Source organism: Osmerus eperlanus, chromosome 14, assembly GCF_963692335.1.
Source record: "Osmerus eperlanus chromosome 14, fOsmEpe2.1, whole genome shotgun sequence".
In the NCBI taxonomy this organism is placed as follows: Eukaryota; Metazoa; Chordata; class Actinopteri; order Osmeriformes; family Osmeridae; genus Osmerus; species Osmerus eperlanus.
In genome coordinates, this window is record NC_085031.1 from 1,554,551 (window position 1) to 1,569,299 (window position 14,749).

Consider the following 14,749-nt stretch of genomic DNA (forward strand, 5'->3'; position numbering starts at 1 on the left):
TAGCTACAGCTGAAAAAAATACAGCCCAGGGTGGTATTGCAAGAAAGATTTCTGGCAGCTGAAATTTTGCAATGAAAGGTCTGAGGTCAGAAAAACTTGTCTTTATCTATTTTATTTCTTGCAGCCAGAAAGGAGCAGTTCTAAGACAGTACAATGGTGTCTGAGTGAGAAGGCTCTGCTCAACCTAGCTGAGCACTTCCTTTTATCCCTGTTTCAGACAGATTTAGACAGTCACATATACAGTTAAAAAATTCAGGCCTAGCATAAACATGATGGGGCTTGAACACACATGCTTAACCACAAAGAGAGTAAATACCAAGAAATATAGCTGCAAGCAGCAATGAAGGGGCCAAGCAGCACAAAAGATGGAAATTCAGTAGCTAAAGCAGCAAAGCAAAACTAGTAAAAAAAAAATGCTTTTAAAAAATTGCATGATACTTTCTGGCAACACGGTCGCGCTACCCCGAAACGTTTTGATTACCTTCATGGCATTGTGCAAAAGACGTATACCGAGTTTTGTAATGATAAGCCAATGCGTTCAGTAAATATATAAATTGACGATAACATTCAAAATGTCCGACGCCCAAAATGTCCGACGTGGGAAAGTGTTATATTTTACGACAAACATGAACATCTAACTGAACGAACACAACAACTGAAATCCCTCGCACGGCTGTTGTAACCAAACAATTTTCCACAAGTCTTTGCCTATTTGACATGCCGCACTGCATGCTGGGTACCCAAGGGCACTGACGCTGATTATGTAGCTGTGCTCCGACTGCGTGATTTGAGTATTAGGGATCTGTGTTGCTCTCAGCATCCTCTGTTGCATCCTCTGTTACGCTCAGTTATGAAAAATGAAGCTTTTTCCATCAACACTTGATACAAACTTCAATTTTGACTGTGAAATCCAGTGACAATACTTGAACTTGAATCCAAATGTGTTGGAGACCCATGCAAAGTCACTCAAAACACTGGTTCGATTCCAGGCTCTGGCAAGAGTATTTAGCTCTAAACTAGTCAATATACATATCTGACCAAAGACCAGCTCGACCTTTGCCTGTAATCAGTGATTCTGACTGTCAGAGACCGAGTGAAACTAGCTTGGCTAACGTAGGTCGCTTTCTCAGTCAAATTACGAATGAAACAGGATTGCTTTGAAAAATCCTACTGGCTATCTTCAGCAGGCTCTTGTCTTGTCTACAAAAAGCAGTCATCCCTGACGTGTTTGGAGTAGAATTGAGTGAAATACGGTCAATGCTACAGTCAGAGGCTGCCCAGCCCTTTTTCGGGGTAGAATTTACCGAACTGTAAATAAAATGGTGAACAAGACACAACCAAAACATGGCTGCCGCCTAAGTCTATGCGGTCCGAACTCACTCCAATTACAAAGACTTTCACGACCCAAATCAAAATTCTGAGCCTACAGGTCTGTGGGGATTCGCTTTTTCTCCTAAATGCTGCCCTCCTCGACCTTTTTGGTGAAGAATTCGCCGAGATGCAAAATGATTCCTTAATTATAAACACAAAGGAAAAAAGATAACTACTTTTCGATTTCGGTTTTCCGTCACTTCAGACTCACGATCTAAAGGTCTAAAAGTGCTCAAACTTTCACCATAATTCAAGAGTAGTGTACTTTCACGAACCCAATACTTGAACTTGAATCCAAATGTGTTGGAGACCCATGCAAAGTCACTCAAAACACTGGTTCGATTCCAGGCTCTGGCAAGAGTATTTAGCTCTAAACTAGTCAATATACATTGACTAGTTAGGGTACAACTTTGTTGCTGGCATTGTGACAAATGAATCATGCAGCTAAAAACGCAGGTTTCATTTAGGCTACTACCGCTGACCTCCTTGTCTATTCTTTGTTTGTCTATAAGTGCGGCAACTCCCTTTCTCATTGGCTATCAATTAGGTGTGCTTTGGTAATACATCTGTCTCAAATACATGTGTTCTACATTGTGTAGAAATCTGAAGCAGCATGCCTAAACGTTCATACACATTAGCTTTCAAACAGAAAGCTGTGCAGAAAGTTATGTACATGTGTAATAAATACTGGGGTTGATATTAACCAATTAAATAACCGGTTTCAGATTTTTTTGGTGCAGCGTTTATTCGAGGGCGGCGTTTATTCGAAGAAATACGGTAAGCCACAAGAGGGGTATCAAACGATGATCGTAAGTCCTGTAGAGCCATCTCGATATCCAAACGATTGGAGTGGATAACGCTACAAGCACAAGGTGGTTTTCCCTACTTACAATGCGGATAGACGGTCACATGACCCCGAGTCTTCAGACAGGGACGTTGTTACTGACACAAAATGATAACTTCCAGTAAACTTGTTATATTAGGCAGTTTTCCCAAATAAATGCCAAGGTTATTTTTTGCCCCCGTTTTTTTGCAGATGGTACAATCTCAATTGCCATTCCAGCTGAAATACTGCCAGTGACAAGGTTTCTTTATTAATGAATGAATGCAATTTGAGTAAATGCTTAAATATCACTAGAAGGAAAAGCTCAAGGGAAAATGTAAGTTATATAGCTTAGGACTTTTTTTTACACATGATTGCCCAATTTCTTTGTTTTGATACAAATGTTTAAACTATGTGAGGCTGCCACATTCCATCTTGCACTAAGGGAAATGAGAAGACAAACATTTAAATCTACACTTCACTCTTAGTATTTTGAAGTGTTAATGAGCAGCAACACATTTATGCTTTTTAATCTATGCAATCTTCATAAATAATAAGTATGCATACTTATTTAAAATATACAGAAATATAATTTGTAAAATGTAAGTACACCCATGAAAATCATCCAAATGTTTGATATTAGTTTAAACAATAGGTTTAGAGGTGCTTTAGTAAAACTAAACAAAAAAACTGCACCAGCTGCAACCGATGCAAGCACACCTCACAATTTCCCTAGTAACTGTACCCTCTCTAGATATATTTATGCAGTTTCACTGGGGTGATATATTTCGGCATCAAACAATAGTATTGCAATAACTTAAATAGTGTATTCACACACACACACACTACTAGTCTGTACCTTCTTACATGTATTCAATCACCCACAGAGATATCCTCATTTAAATCTTTCTGCCAAGACTCAAATAAAGAATCTTTGTCCTGATATCAATGTAGTATATTTGAGTGAAATTAAACCTCCGCTATAGGGATCTTTTATAAGTAATTTTTTTTAACAATTGATTCTCTGAATAACTTCCACCACAGCTGCGCAACTACAGATAACCATATAATACCTTTATCTCCCAGGACACTGCGTCTTGGATTAATATTGAGTCATATTCAGTTAAACCTAACTTTGAACTTCCATATGTATTCTGCAAAATTTAAGGACTTAAGAGATCCAGCTCTAACACTATTGTTGTGAACATGGTCAATGTATGGCATGATGTTCAGAGATTTCTGGGTATCTCATGCCCTCTGTCCTGCATATGTCCAATTTGGGGTAGGGCTTACACTACACCTGAGAGATGCAGGTTTACACTTTGGGCTGATTATGAAACTAGAGGATTTGTATATGGCTGGCAAGTTTGTTATTTGAGGAGTTGTCGGCAAACTATAATATCCTTAGGAAACATTTCTTCAAGTATCTTCACTTTGAGAAGCTTAATTTTTGTCTCCTAGAACCATCCCCTCAAATACTCTCTCACCTCATGAATCTCCTTTAAATTGATTAAATGTCCTTTAAACTCATATTTATTAAACAGTACAACCATTACACCAACACCATCTTTGACACACAAACATAAGACAATAACACAAAACCATCTGGCCATGAGTCAGATGGGATCAGAAGTAATGCACCCCCAAACAGCGTCTCACAAGTTCTGATCTCCATACAGCTCCATCTAGTATTCTAGAGTGGAACTGGATAATCCAGTAGATGGCTGATGGCCCTGAACTCCCAAGAACATCCTTCAACACACCATTTTATAGTACACAGTTCTCAAAAGTAATTGGTCCATCCACAATCACAATTCAGACATGCAGCTGTCCCATGACCCTTCTGCCATTGGCTCACTCCTTAAAACAATACAATCCTTCAGTACAATCAGAGTAGAACAATCATTATCTGTAGACCAACTGTCCCAAAACAGTCTTTGTTATCTTACATTCCATAGGATCACCCCTTCGCAGCTAAGATCACATCATTAAACTTCAGAGCGCTATACTACGAAGCGGGATTTAGGGTTAGCGAGGTAACTTCAAGTTTAAGGATTTTCAGTGTCACGACGGTGGTTCACTTCTTACCATGATACAGGGCTGGACTGGGACCGAAAATCGGCCCTGGCATTTTTGGGTTAAGGCGGCCTCAGTTTTCTCCCAACATTCCTTTCTTTTTTTCGAAGCAGCAACAGTGTTGCTATTCACTTGAATTATGCTCTTAAAATCTTTGTAAATGTTTAACATTCATGTTTGCTGTTCTTGTGTGAAGTACAGCGCTCTAGATTTGTCCATGTTTGTAATTGGTCATATTTTGCAAACAAGCCCCACTCAGTTGGGGAAACCTGGGTTGAGTTAAGGAGTTGATAACCACCGTCGTCATACTGCTTAGCTTGATTAGGGTTGTTAGGCTTAGTGAAGCAAGATAACAAGAATTTATCCTGGGCGTGTTTAATCTGCTTCATAGAACAAGGCCCAGGATATTACCATCTCAAATGGTCAACTGTTCTTGTAGGGTCATTAACCCCCACTTCGCCTGGGACCATTTGCCTTTCTTTCTCACAGACAATTCAAGACATTCTAATCCAACATTAAAATCAGTATTTCAAACAGTTTTTCCTTTCATACAGCCCCATGGGTTAAGGACAGTAAAGTCATCCTCGATCACATGGTAAGTATATTATGGTTAGTTATATGAGTTACGCGATGGAGTTCAGTGGGATTCAGGAGCCCATTATCAACTCAATTACCTCAGCTCTTATAAAGGGTGCCTATCACAACACCACATCTAAGCCTTGCGAGAAGAACTGACATCCCCCTAGTGACACATCTCTACAGGGTAGTTTTATTCTCCCAAGAGAGGTTTGGATATGTACAATGTACAGGATTTCACATAGAAAAATGGCCATTAACGGTTGAGTTGAATATTGTCAGGGACTTCTGTGACTGTGAAGTGTGTTGACTGAAGTTTGTACAAACAATTTTTAAGTCTTTATTGTGTCTCTTGCAGGACTCTGGGGACTCTCCAAACATCAGTCTGTCTGACCTGAGGACTCTGAATGACAATGACCTGGCAGCAGAGCTTACCAATGCTCTGAGGCGGTAGGGTGTGTGTGTGTGTGTGTGCGTTTGTGCATGTGTTTTGTCATGGTATGCCATGTACCTGCCCATGTTGTGTACAAACATTCCTTAATCAGAAACCCTTTGCGTGTGTGTATATTTGTGTTAGGGAGAAGAAGGTGAAGGGTCGTGTCCAGGAGCTTGTAGCAGCGTTGGAGCGTCTGACTAAGAGCAGTGAGGTTCGCCACCAGCAGAGCGCTGAGTTTGTCAATGACCTTAAACGTGCAAACAGGTAACCATAGAAACTGGCATTATTGGTTCTGAGTCCATAACAAAAATAGAAGTCTGCATTAGTGGTTGCAAATGAATTACAAATGTATTCCACGACTAACCTAACAACAAGTAAACACCCTATAGATGTTGTCCTTGCCCCTCCCATCATCGTCCAACAAAGAAAACACAACCAGGCAGAGAAACCGAGAAAAAGGAGGACATCACACAACAGACTCATTACGACAGCTTTAGTACAGTGATAATTGCAGAGAACTTACAGAATTAATGATTATTTTGAGGTCCTCAAATTACATTACTATATCGTATTCATTAAGCAAATGCTTTTCTTAAAAGCAACGTACATAAAGTGAATGTAGAAAATAAAGCAGATGATCATGTATCAGACATACATAGTTCTAACTGTATTTTGATGATCAGAGTCAAGGAACCACGGTGGCGCTGAAGTGCAAAACACACCCACTAATATGAGTACATCCCCCAAATGAAAACACTCCCCGCAAATAGTAAACTCCATCCAAATAGGATGACTTTCTCACCCCCCAAATACAAAGACACGCTCCCCCAAATGGGAAACCAAATTACATTAACTCAAAACGGAAAGGGTAGGTACAACACTTTTGTCGCTGATTGGATGCACAGAAACTAACAGGAAATAAGAAATAGATCGACAGAAGTATGAAATGCGATAATGACAGTTACGTGCATCAGGACAATTGTTTGTCGAAGCATGTGGCAAGTACTTTTGCGAAAGTTAAATTGCGTGTGACATGTAAAAATCGATAGCCAAACAACTAGAATCAGAATCAGAATTCGGTTTATTCACCATGTATGTTATACAAACACGGAATTTACTGTGGCAGGGAGGTTCAAACACTAAACATATAGTAATCTTAAATTAAGTAAAGGTACAGAAGTTTAACTATTCCTAAGAACTAAACAGGGGGGAGTAGCTGAAACAGGGAGTGGCCAGGGTGGGAGGGGTCGGCCACAACTTCCTCGCTCGCCTCAGTGTCCTCGAGGTGTGCAGGTCCTCGAGGGTAGGCAGATTGCAGCCGATCGCCTTCTCAGCACTGCGGATGATACGTTGCAGTCTGCTCTTGTCCTTGGCAGTGGCAGCAGCATACCAGATGGTGATGGAAGAGGTGAGGATGGACTCAATGATGGCTGTGTAGAAGTGCATCATTGTCTTTGGCAGGTTGAATTTCTTCAGCTGCCGTAGGAAGTACATCCTCTGTTGTGCTTTGACTACAGTCTGTATTTACTGTATTTTACGGAAAATAGGCCACATTTTCTATAAGCTGCATCCCATCAGAATGGGAACTTTGTGTTTGTAAATTAGGCCACACTGGAATATAGGCCGAATGTTTATTTACCCAGAAACACTTTCACATTGGACTGCTTTGATAGCCATCTAACTAGACAACATTTACAATCAGGGTGAATTCCGGCTCACGAAAAAGAGCCGGAATGCCCATCACTAGTGAGGACTGTTCGAATGGCGATGTCAAGAAGAGAAGTGGGAAAATACAAGTTGTGAAAAGAGACTTATTGTCTACAAGACCATCTAAAATTATATCTAAAACAAACCTACAAAGAGCTCGGTTACACTCCCGAAGGTGAATTAGCCAATGTCGTTAGCGATGCTAGCTAACGTTAGTTTGCTAGCTGTAGGCCTATATTATATTTCACTGGGTCTTGCAGCTGTTTAATTTACTGAAATGATTATGAAATATTATGTTCTACTAGCCATTTGCTTACTTTAGCAAGTCACTGTATTTCCAAGCCCTGATAGTGTAACTGAGACAACACAGTAAATAATTCCTCTTTCAAGTAATAAGCCCCCGTTCAAGTGTTGAGCATTAAATTAGCTGCACAGTCTGCAGTGATCTTGGGACAAAGCCACTTTTTGGTTCTAAAACCGGGCTATAAGCCACTTTGAAATATAAGCCGTACAACCACAAGAAAACTGTAAAGTCAGGGTACAGGCCACGGCTTTATTTCTGAAAAATACAGTGTAGCCGGGTATACACGTTTAAGATTAGCAATACTTAATTTATAATAAAGTATATAGTTCTTGGGGGCACCACCTCATATTTGTTAAGAGACTGAGGAAACCTTATTTAACCTTATAGAATAATAGCCTTTGTAATAATCAGTCTAATCTTAAGTAGTGAATTCTATGAAAGTAGAGCAGATCAGATAACTTGAGAGATACGTGAGTATTATACACAAGGATTTATTTAGGAAAATGTAATTATAATGAACAAATACCAGATAAGTTAGGGGTTTACATTTACATTTAGCAGACGCTCTTATCCAGAGAGACTTACAGTAAGCACAGGGAAATTCCCCCCGAGGCAAGTAGGGTGAAGTGCCTTGCCCAAGGAAACCTGTCTTTTGACACGGCCGGGAATCGAACCAGCGACCTTCTGATTACTAGCCCAATTCTCTAACCGCTCAGCCACCTGACTCCCGGGTTAGTTTGGCTAAAGCAATACAGTACTCCTAGATTCTAATGAGAGCGAGCTACACAATGGCTGTGTAGAGCGCGTGGGGAGGGGAATGGGAGTGAGAAAGATGTAGAGAGGAAGAGGTAGGCCTCTATAGCAACAATGGACGATCAATGGTAACTGACCTAACGATGGTTAGGTTAAATCATTTGTAAAATACAATCAAACATCAACAATCCGCTTTCTATTAAATAGAAAGCAGAATCTCTCTTCAAAGTTCTGGGCGCTCAGTGAAAGTGCAGGTTTAGAGGAATAGGTAGAAATGACGCGTTCACTTCAGTTTAATCCTACGAACAAGCGGGGGTGATTGTACGTTTGGGGGTTTTATACTCCAAAGAACAGGGGGGGTATCCATGTGAACTCTTTCATTGGTCAGTTACTCCCCACCTGGGCGTCATCCTGAGATTTGCCTAGAGGTGTGAAGTGGCTGCTAGCTTTGAGTTCCGTTATTTCAAATGTCCATGGAATGCTTAAACTTCAGAATTTAACAATACAACCTTCATAAATGGTTTTGTTAGTATGACACAATTATTTTGGATCTAACATTGACTAACGTAACTCTTCCTGAAGGGAAGTTATAATCAAACATCAATTAAACAACGTTGAGAAAAGCACACATTATAACACATCAACTACTGTCGTTGAAATAGTGTCCATGAGCCATGTAGTCCTTTATAAATATGTTTGTAAATCCACAAAAGAAAGTTCTTCCTTAGAAATCCTTTGTCTGATACTATGAGGCTGTGTGGCCTCTGTTCTTGATCCCATGCTGGGCCAGAAGCTTTGAAGCTCTTGCTCTGGGAGATAAGGACAAAAGGGGGAAGACCCTTTCCTTGTCGGGGGTAGGAGAAAGGTGTGATGATACCGTGCTTTGTCTGTTGGCTGTGCTACAACAGTACTAGCCACATTGCAAAGTAACCACAATTCAGCTGTCAGACACAGTGAGCAAAAAAATACTACAGTCGAACAATAACATCTTGGTTACAGTAGGGCAGTGGTCTTCACTATTTTTTTCATGAGAGCCACAATGATAGGACAAAGTCCCACTTTTTAGCAGGAGTTGACTCTCCACAAAACCCGTCAATGAGTAACACTGCAGTAGGGCAGACTACACTGCAGCAAGACTTCCGCAGGTGCATTCTCTTGCCAGACAGTGGAGCAACAAAACGTGCAGAGAAAGGAAACATTTTTTAGGCATCACAGGAAGTAATGAACTGCTATGTGCTGCGTTCACTGTCCTGAGGCCAATACATAACAAATAAAACTATCCATTGAGAAACAATAGTAATTGATTACGGGTATTCTCTTTTTTTGGATAATATGTATTATGATACAGTACTGCCCTCTAGGGGGTAATAACATTTGAAAACAACATAATTACATTACCTTCCCCAAATTAAACTAACTGAATTGAAATAACTAATTTACAACAGTAGTTGAAAGTTTGACATTATCTTACTTAGCCAAGCTGCCAACATTCTTCACTCTTTTTATTCCCTCCTTCCGTCTTTTCTTGGCTCCTCTCCCTATACGCCTACTTTCTATATTTCTTTTTCTTACTCTCTGACTCATTGTCCCACTCTAAACCCATTTTCTCCTCAGTAACCTGGTGGCGGCCTATGAGAAGGCTAAGAAAAAGCACCAGAACAAGCTGAAGAAGATGGAGGCTCAAATGATGGCCATGGTGGAACGTCACGAGACCCAGGTCCGCATGCTGAAGCAAAGAATTGCCCTCCTGGAGGAGGAGAACTCCCGGCCGCACACTAATGAGACCTCCCTATGAGAACCAGCTAAGAGGAGAACATTCTTATGTAGCTTTGAGAACCTCCAATACAAGAACTCACAATGTTCTCAAAACAATATAACATTGCTACAAGAGGCCGTGCTGGAAGAAGTGGCTGTTAGAGCTTGCTTAGAATGAACTTGGCCTCATACCAAAAAGACACAGCCAGGACTAGGAAATCAGTTGAGAGAACAACAGTAACAACTTAAAGACCATATTTTGAGAATTCCGAGTGGTCACAAACCCATTAGTGGTGTTCTACAAATTGAGTTCTCACGAATGTCACTTGCCAACAAGAACCAGAGAACCACAAACTAGTTGGAAATACTAGTTGACACAGTGTGCGAATTACGGGGGGGTTTGGGGGGGTCTGACAAGGCTCGGACCCCCCCAAAAGAGGTAAAAACCACAGGTCGGGGGGGGTCCATACATTTATATGTTGTTCTTACCTTTAATCGTAAATATCACAATATAGTTACCATATTCATTCAATAATAGGTTGGCGATACACAGAAATGTTGACTTTATGGCAGGGAATATCACACACTATTACACTGACTGCCATAGTCAAAATTCACTCAATAAACACAGTGCATTTGGCACATGGTTAACCACCAACTTAAAAGATAGCTATCGCTAGCTCTATATCAAGCAAGATAGCTTCATTTGTCTGTCTCATTGCTTGTCAGAATCTGGAGAGCTTTCCGACAACCGTATTTTGTGATGAACAGTCAGATATACTCCTCTGGTAATTTTGTAAAGATCAACTTTTTGATTTCAGAAAGACTAGACTAAAACTACAAACTAGTGTTTGTAGTTTTAGTAGTGCATTCGTGTGTGCCATTGTCGTGCCGTTTACTTAGTTGGGGCGGCGGCAGGTCCCGGGGGGGGGGGGCACTGAGTTGACCCCCCCGATTGTCATTGTATAATTGGCACACTGACATACATCGAGAAGTGAATTTTGAATCTTCCAAGATAAAAACTCTCATTGATAGAGGTCCCAAAACATAACATTGGAACCATACATATTAGAATTTTTGATTATTACCATATATATAAAAAATAACCTTTTCTTTGGAGAGCCCTTGCTATAGCAACTTACAAGAGCTTCAAAGCAATCAATTTCATTGTGAGAACCCTTGCAGTGCTTTGGAACCTTCTACCCAATGACATCTCACGGTGAGCAGTGGGAGACGATTTCACTGTTCTGTCAGAGGACTAATAAGAAACCAGAAACTGCTTCTCCCACCAATTAAGAGACAACCTTGAAGTTCTAGTGGGCACATACACTTGTGTGGGAACTCTTGAGTTAACTGGTTCGCCTTTTGAAAAAGTGGCAGTCTTAAGTTGACGTTTGAAGTGACGACATGACTGACTGTCAACCATTGAAGGAGAAGGTCACATGGACTTGTATCTATAAATAACTTTTTAAAAAAGACATACATAATTGTATTTTTATTTTTTTAGCACTATACAGGGCTATAGCATAGCATTAACCGAGTATCCAGTTTTTATAACCACGTCTCATTTGATTCCCAGTAAGAGTTTTTTGTTGTTGCTAGGATTGGACTGTAAATTATTTTTTAAAGCAATTATCTGTAATTTTGTAACAGCCATTTAGAAATCATTAGCCATAAGGAGTGCTATTATTTAAACTCTAAATGTTAGGCTAAAATGATAAGCCTGACTCATCAAACACAACAGTGTACACTTTGCCATAATGCGAACCATTAACAAACCTATTGATCCTGTTTAATTAAATATGGTCTCCAGGTTTTGAAGATAATACATTTTTATATTTGAATGATACAATACCATAGATTTAATAGAAAATAATACACTGTGCTCTCTTACATTTTCTGACTTGCTGTGAGTACTCCGTTTTCATACCATCCTTAGTCAGAAGATATAATAGTCTTTGTGGTTACACGTGTGTGAGCAGCCTGCATACAGCAATTTTTGTGCCAGATATTTTATGCCCTTAATGTAACCAATTTTCTAATCTGCTTTTAGCACACAGACAGACACACCTTTATTGCAAACACACACTCACCATCATAAAATGCTTTCTGAGATCTGAGGCATGCAAACATAGACTTCACCTATAGCACTTTTCACACACCTGGCTCAATTCATTGCCTTTTTGAGGACATCTGCACTCTTTCACACTCATTGTCCTTAACAAGTGGCATTCAATAGGGCTAAATCAAGCTTTATCAGGCTTGATTCATTGTCACATAAAACTGGATTATTTCATTTCATTAAAAAGTTTGATCACAAGAAGGGCTTGTTATGTTTCATTGTGGTCTCAAGTAGTGTTGTTTTTGGCGGCCTGTTTCAATTTTAGTTTTAGTCTTTGTGTCAAGCTGTCATTTTAGTTTTTATTAGTTTTAGTCACGTTCATACTCTTCTTTGTCTAGTCTAAGTTTCAGTCGACTAAAAGTCTGAGCATTTTAGTCTTATTTTAGTCAGACTTATCCATGACTATTTTAGTTTTAGTCGACGAAAACTGATGATATTTAGTCTAGTTTAAGTGAATGAAAATTTTATTTTAGTCTCTTTTTAATCAAAACAGAAGTAGTCTAAGCAGTAATCTCGGGTGTCACGGCCACAGCCATGCCCCCCTTGTTTTTGGTTTTGCCCTGCCCTAGTGTTTCCCTGTCATGGTCTTCACCTGTGTCTCGTTCTCGTTAGCGTCATTGTGTCCACCTGTGTGTCGTTTGGTTCTGTGTATTTAGGTTTCTGTTTTGTGTCCAGTCTTTGTCTTGTCCTACTACTACTTGTCCCTGTGAGTACCCTATCTGTTCCCCGTTTTGAGAATTAAACCCTTTGTTCTACCATGCCTCGCATCTCTCGTGCATTTGGGTCCTACCCCTCCTCACACCCTGACAGAAGGACAAGACCACAAATGGACCCAGCAGAGAGATCACTCAACCCTTTCCTTGGGACCCGCCTAGCCTTGGGTGGACCCCGAAGCCTGCAAAGGAAAACCAAGACCTGGCTCCTACCCCGGCTCCAGCCCGAACCCCGACTCCAGCCTCGGTCCTGCCCTGGGCCCCTGCCTCGATCCTGCCCTGGGCCCCTGCCTCATCCTGAGGTTGTGGCGCCCAGACGACCAAGGTTGTGCACCCAGAGCACCGAGGCTGTTCCTGCCGGGGAGTCTCTTCCGCCTGCCGCCGGTACCCAGCCCCGTTCCTGCCCTGTACCCCAGCCTCGTTCCTGCCCTGTGCCCCAGCCTCGGTCCTGCCCTGTGCCCCAGCCTCGGTCCTGCCCTGTGCCCCAGCCTCGGTCCTGCCCTGTGCCCCAGCCTCGGCCCTGCCCTGTGCCTCGTTCCTGCCCTGTGCCCCAGCCTCGTTCCTGCCCTGTGCCCCGGCCTCGTTCCTGCCCTGTGCCCCGGCCTCGTTCCTTCCCTGTGCCCCGGCCTCGTTCCTTCCCTGTGCCCCGGCCTCGGTCCTGCCCTGTGCCCCGGCCGCAGCCTCCTCCGCCCGAGGACTCCTGGCCGCAGCCTCCTCCGCCCGAGGACTCCTGGCCGCAGCCTGCGTCCGCGCTCCCAGGCGCCTCCTCGTCCGCGCCTCCTCGTCCGCGCTCCCAGGCGCCTCCTCGTCCACTGTGCCTGTGCCCGTCCTGCCCCCGGGTGGTTCCCCCGGACCTGCTCCGGCCTCCGGGCCGCCCCCCCGGACCTGCCCCGACCCTCTGCCCTGCCTCTGGGCCGACCTCCGGACCTGCCCCGACCCTCTGCCCTGCCTCCGGGCTGACCTCTGGACCTGCCCCGACCCTCTGCCCTGCCTCCGGGTCGACCCCCGGACCTGCCCCGATGTGTCACGGCCACAGCCGTGCCCCCCTTGTTTTTGGTTTTGCCCTGCCATAGTGTTTCCCTGTCATTGTCTTCACCTGTGTCTCGTTCTCGTTAGCGTCATTGTGTCCACCTGTGTGTCGTTTGGTTCTGTGTATTTAGGTTTCTGTATTGTGTCCAGTCTTTGTCTTATCTTACTACTACCTGTCCCTGTGAGTACCCTATCTGTTCCCCGTTTTGAGAGTTGAACCCTTTGTTCTACCATGCCTCGCATCTCTCGTGCATTTGGGTCCTACCCCTCCACTCAGCGTGACATCGGGAGGCATTTGAATGCCAAAACCATTTGTTTAAATGTATGTATTGGTCTATAATAAGGTATTCAAAGTCATGTTGTTGATGCCAAATTCAGTTCAGTGTGATTGCTATGTGAATGACAAAACTAGCTACAGTATTTGGCCAACAAGGGATGCTTAGTACACATGCAGTCAGTCATGTAGGAACTAAGAACCCACTTTACACTCTCACAAACACACGCTAGTCACACACGTTTGTCTCAGTTGTTTTCAGCTCCAGTGGCTAACGTTTAAAGCTAATGTTAACATGAGACACATTAACCACAGCCTCATGAGTTGGATAATAATAATAACGTAAGTAAACGAGACAAAATAACGTAACATTTCGTCTCGTTTTTATTTTGTAAACCACAGTCTCGTTTTTATTCGTCAACAATATTGCATTATACATTTAATTGTAGTCATTGTCACATGACCAGCATTTACGTTGCGTCTTGTTTTTGTCACGTGATAAAGGTTCGTTGACGACAATATTTGGTCATAATTTTCGTTGACGAAAGCAACACTAGTCTCAAGTCAATGCAGTTAAAGGCCCCCTGGCATGCGAAAAACATCTTATAGTAATACAATCATCTTATTAGTGTATATTTATAACAGTAGTCCATGCAGGTAGCCAGTCATTGATGCTGATTTGTAACATCATAAAACTGCATACAAATGCTTGTGGAATTCTCAGAATATCCACATAACTAAATGTTTTTTTAACCATCCACCATGTGGTGTGGCAACTATATGATGGCATGTTAATCAACTTTTACGTAT

The 14,749-nt window shown here is 42.0% G+C and overlaps 1 protein-coding gene across 3 annotated transcripts in view; it reads left to right on the forward strand.

The window, feature by feature from the left end:
• The window catches only part of mcc (MCC regulator of WNT signaling pathway), a 351,584-nt gene extending 339,149 nt beyond the window's left edge, over positions 1–12,435 (forward strand). For all 3 annotated transcript variants that reach the window (XM_062478461.1, XM_062478464.1, XM_062478462.1), the window contains 3 exons: positions 5,205–5,296; positions 5,424–5,546; positions 9,661–12,435. In XM_062478461.1, coding sequence (XP_062334445.1) covers positions 5,205–5,296; positions 5,424–5,546; positions 9,661–9,841 — 396 coding nt within the window. In that variant the 3' untranslated portion in view covers positions 9,842–12,435. The remainder of the gene's footprint in view (positions 1–5,204; positions 5,297–5,423; positions 5,547–9,660) is intronic.
• Positions 12,436–14,749: the final 2,314 nt, after the last annotated feature.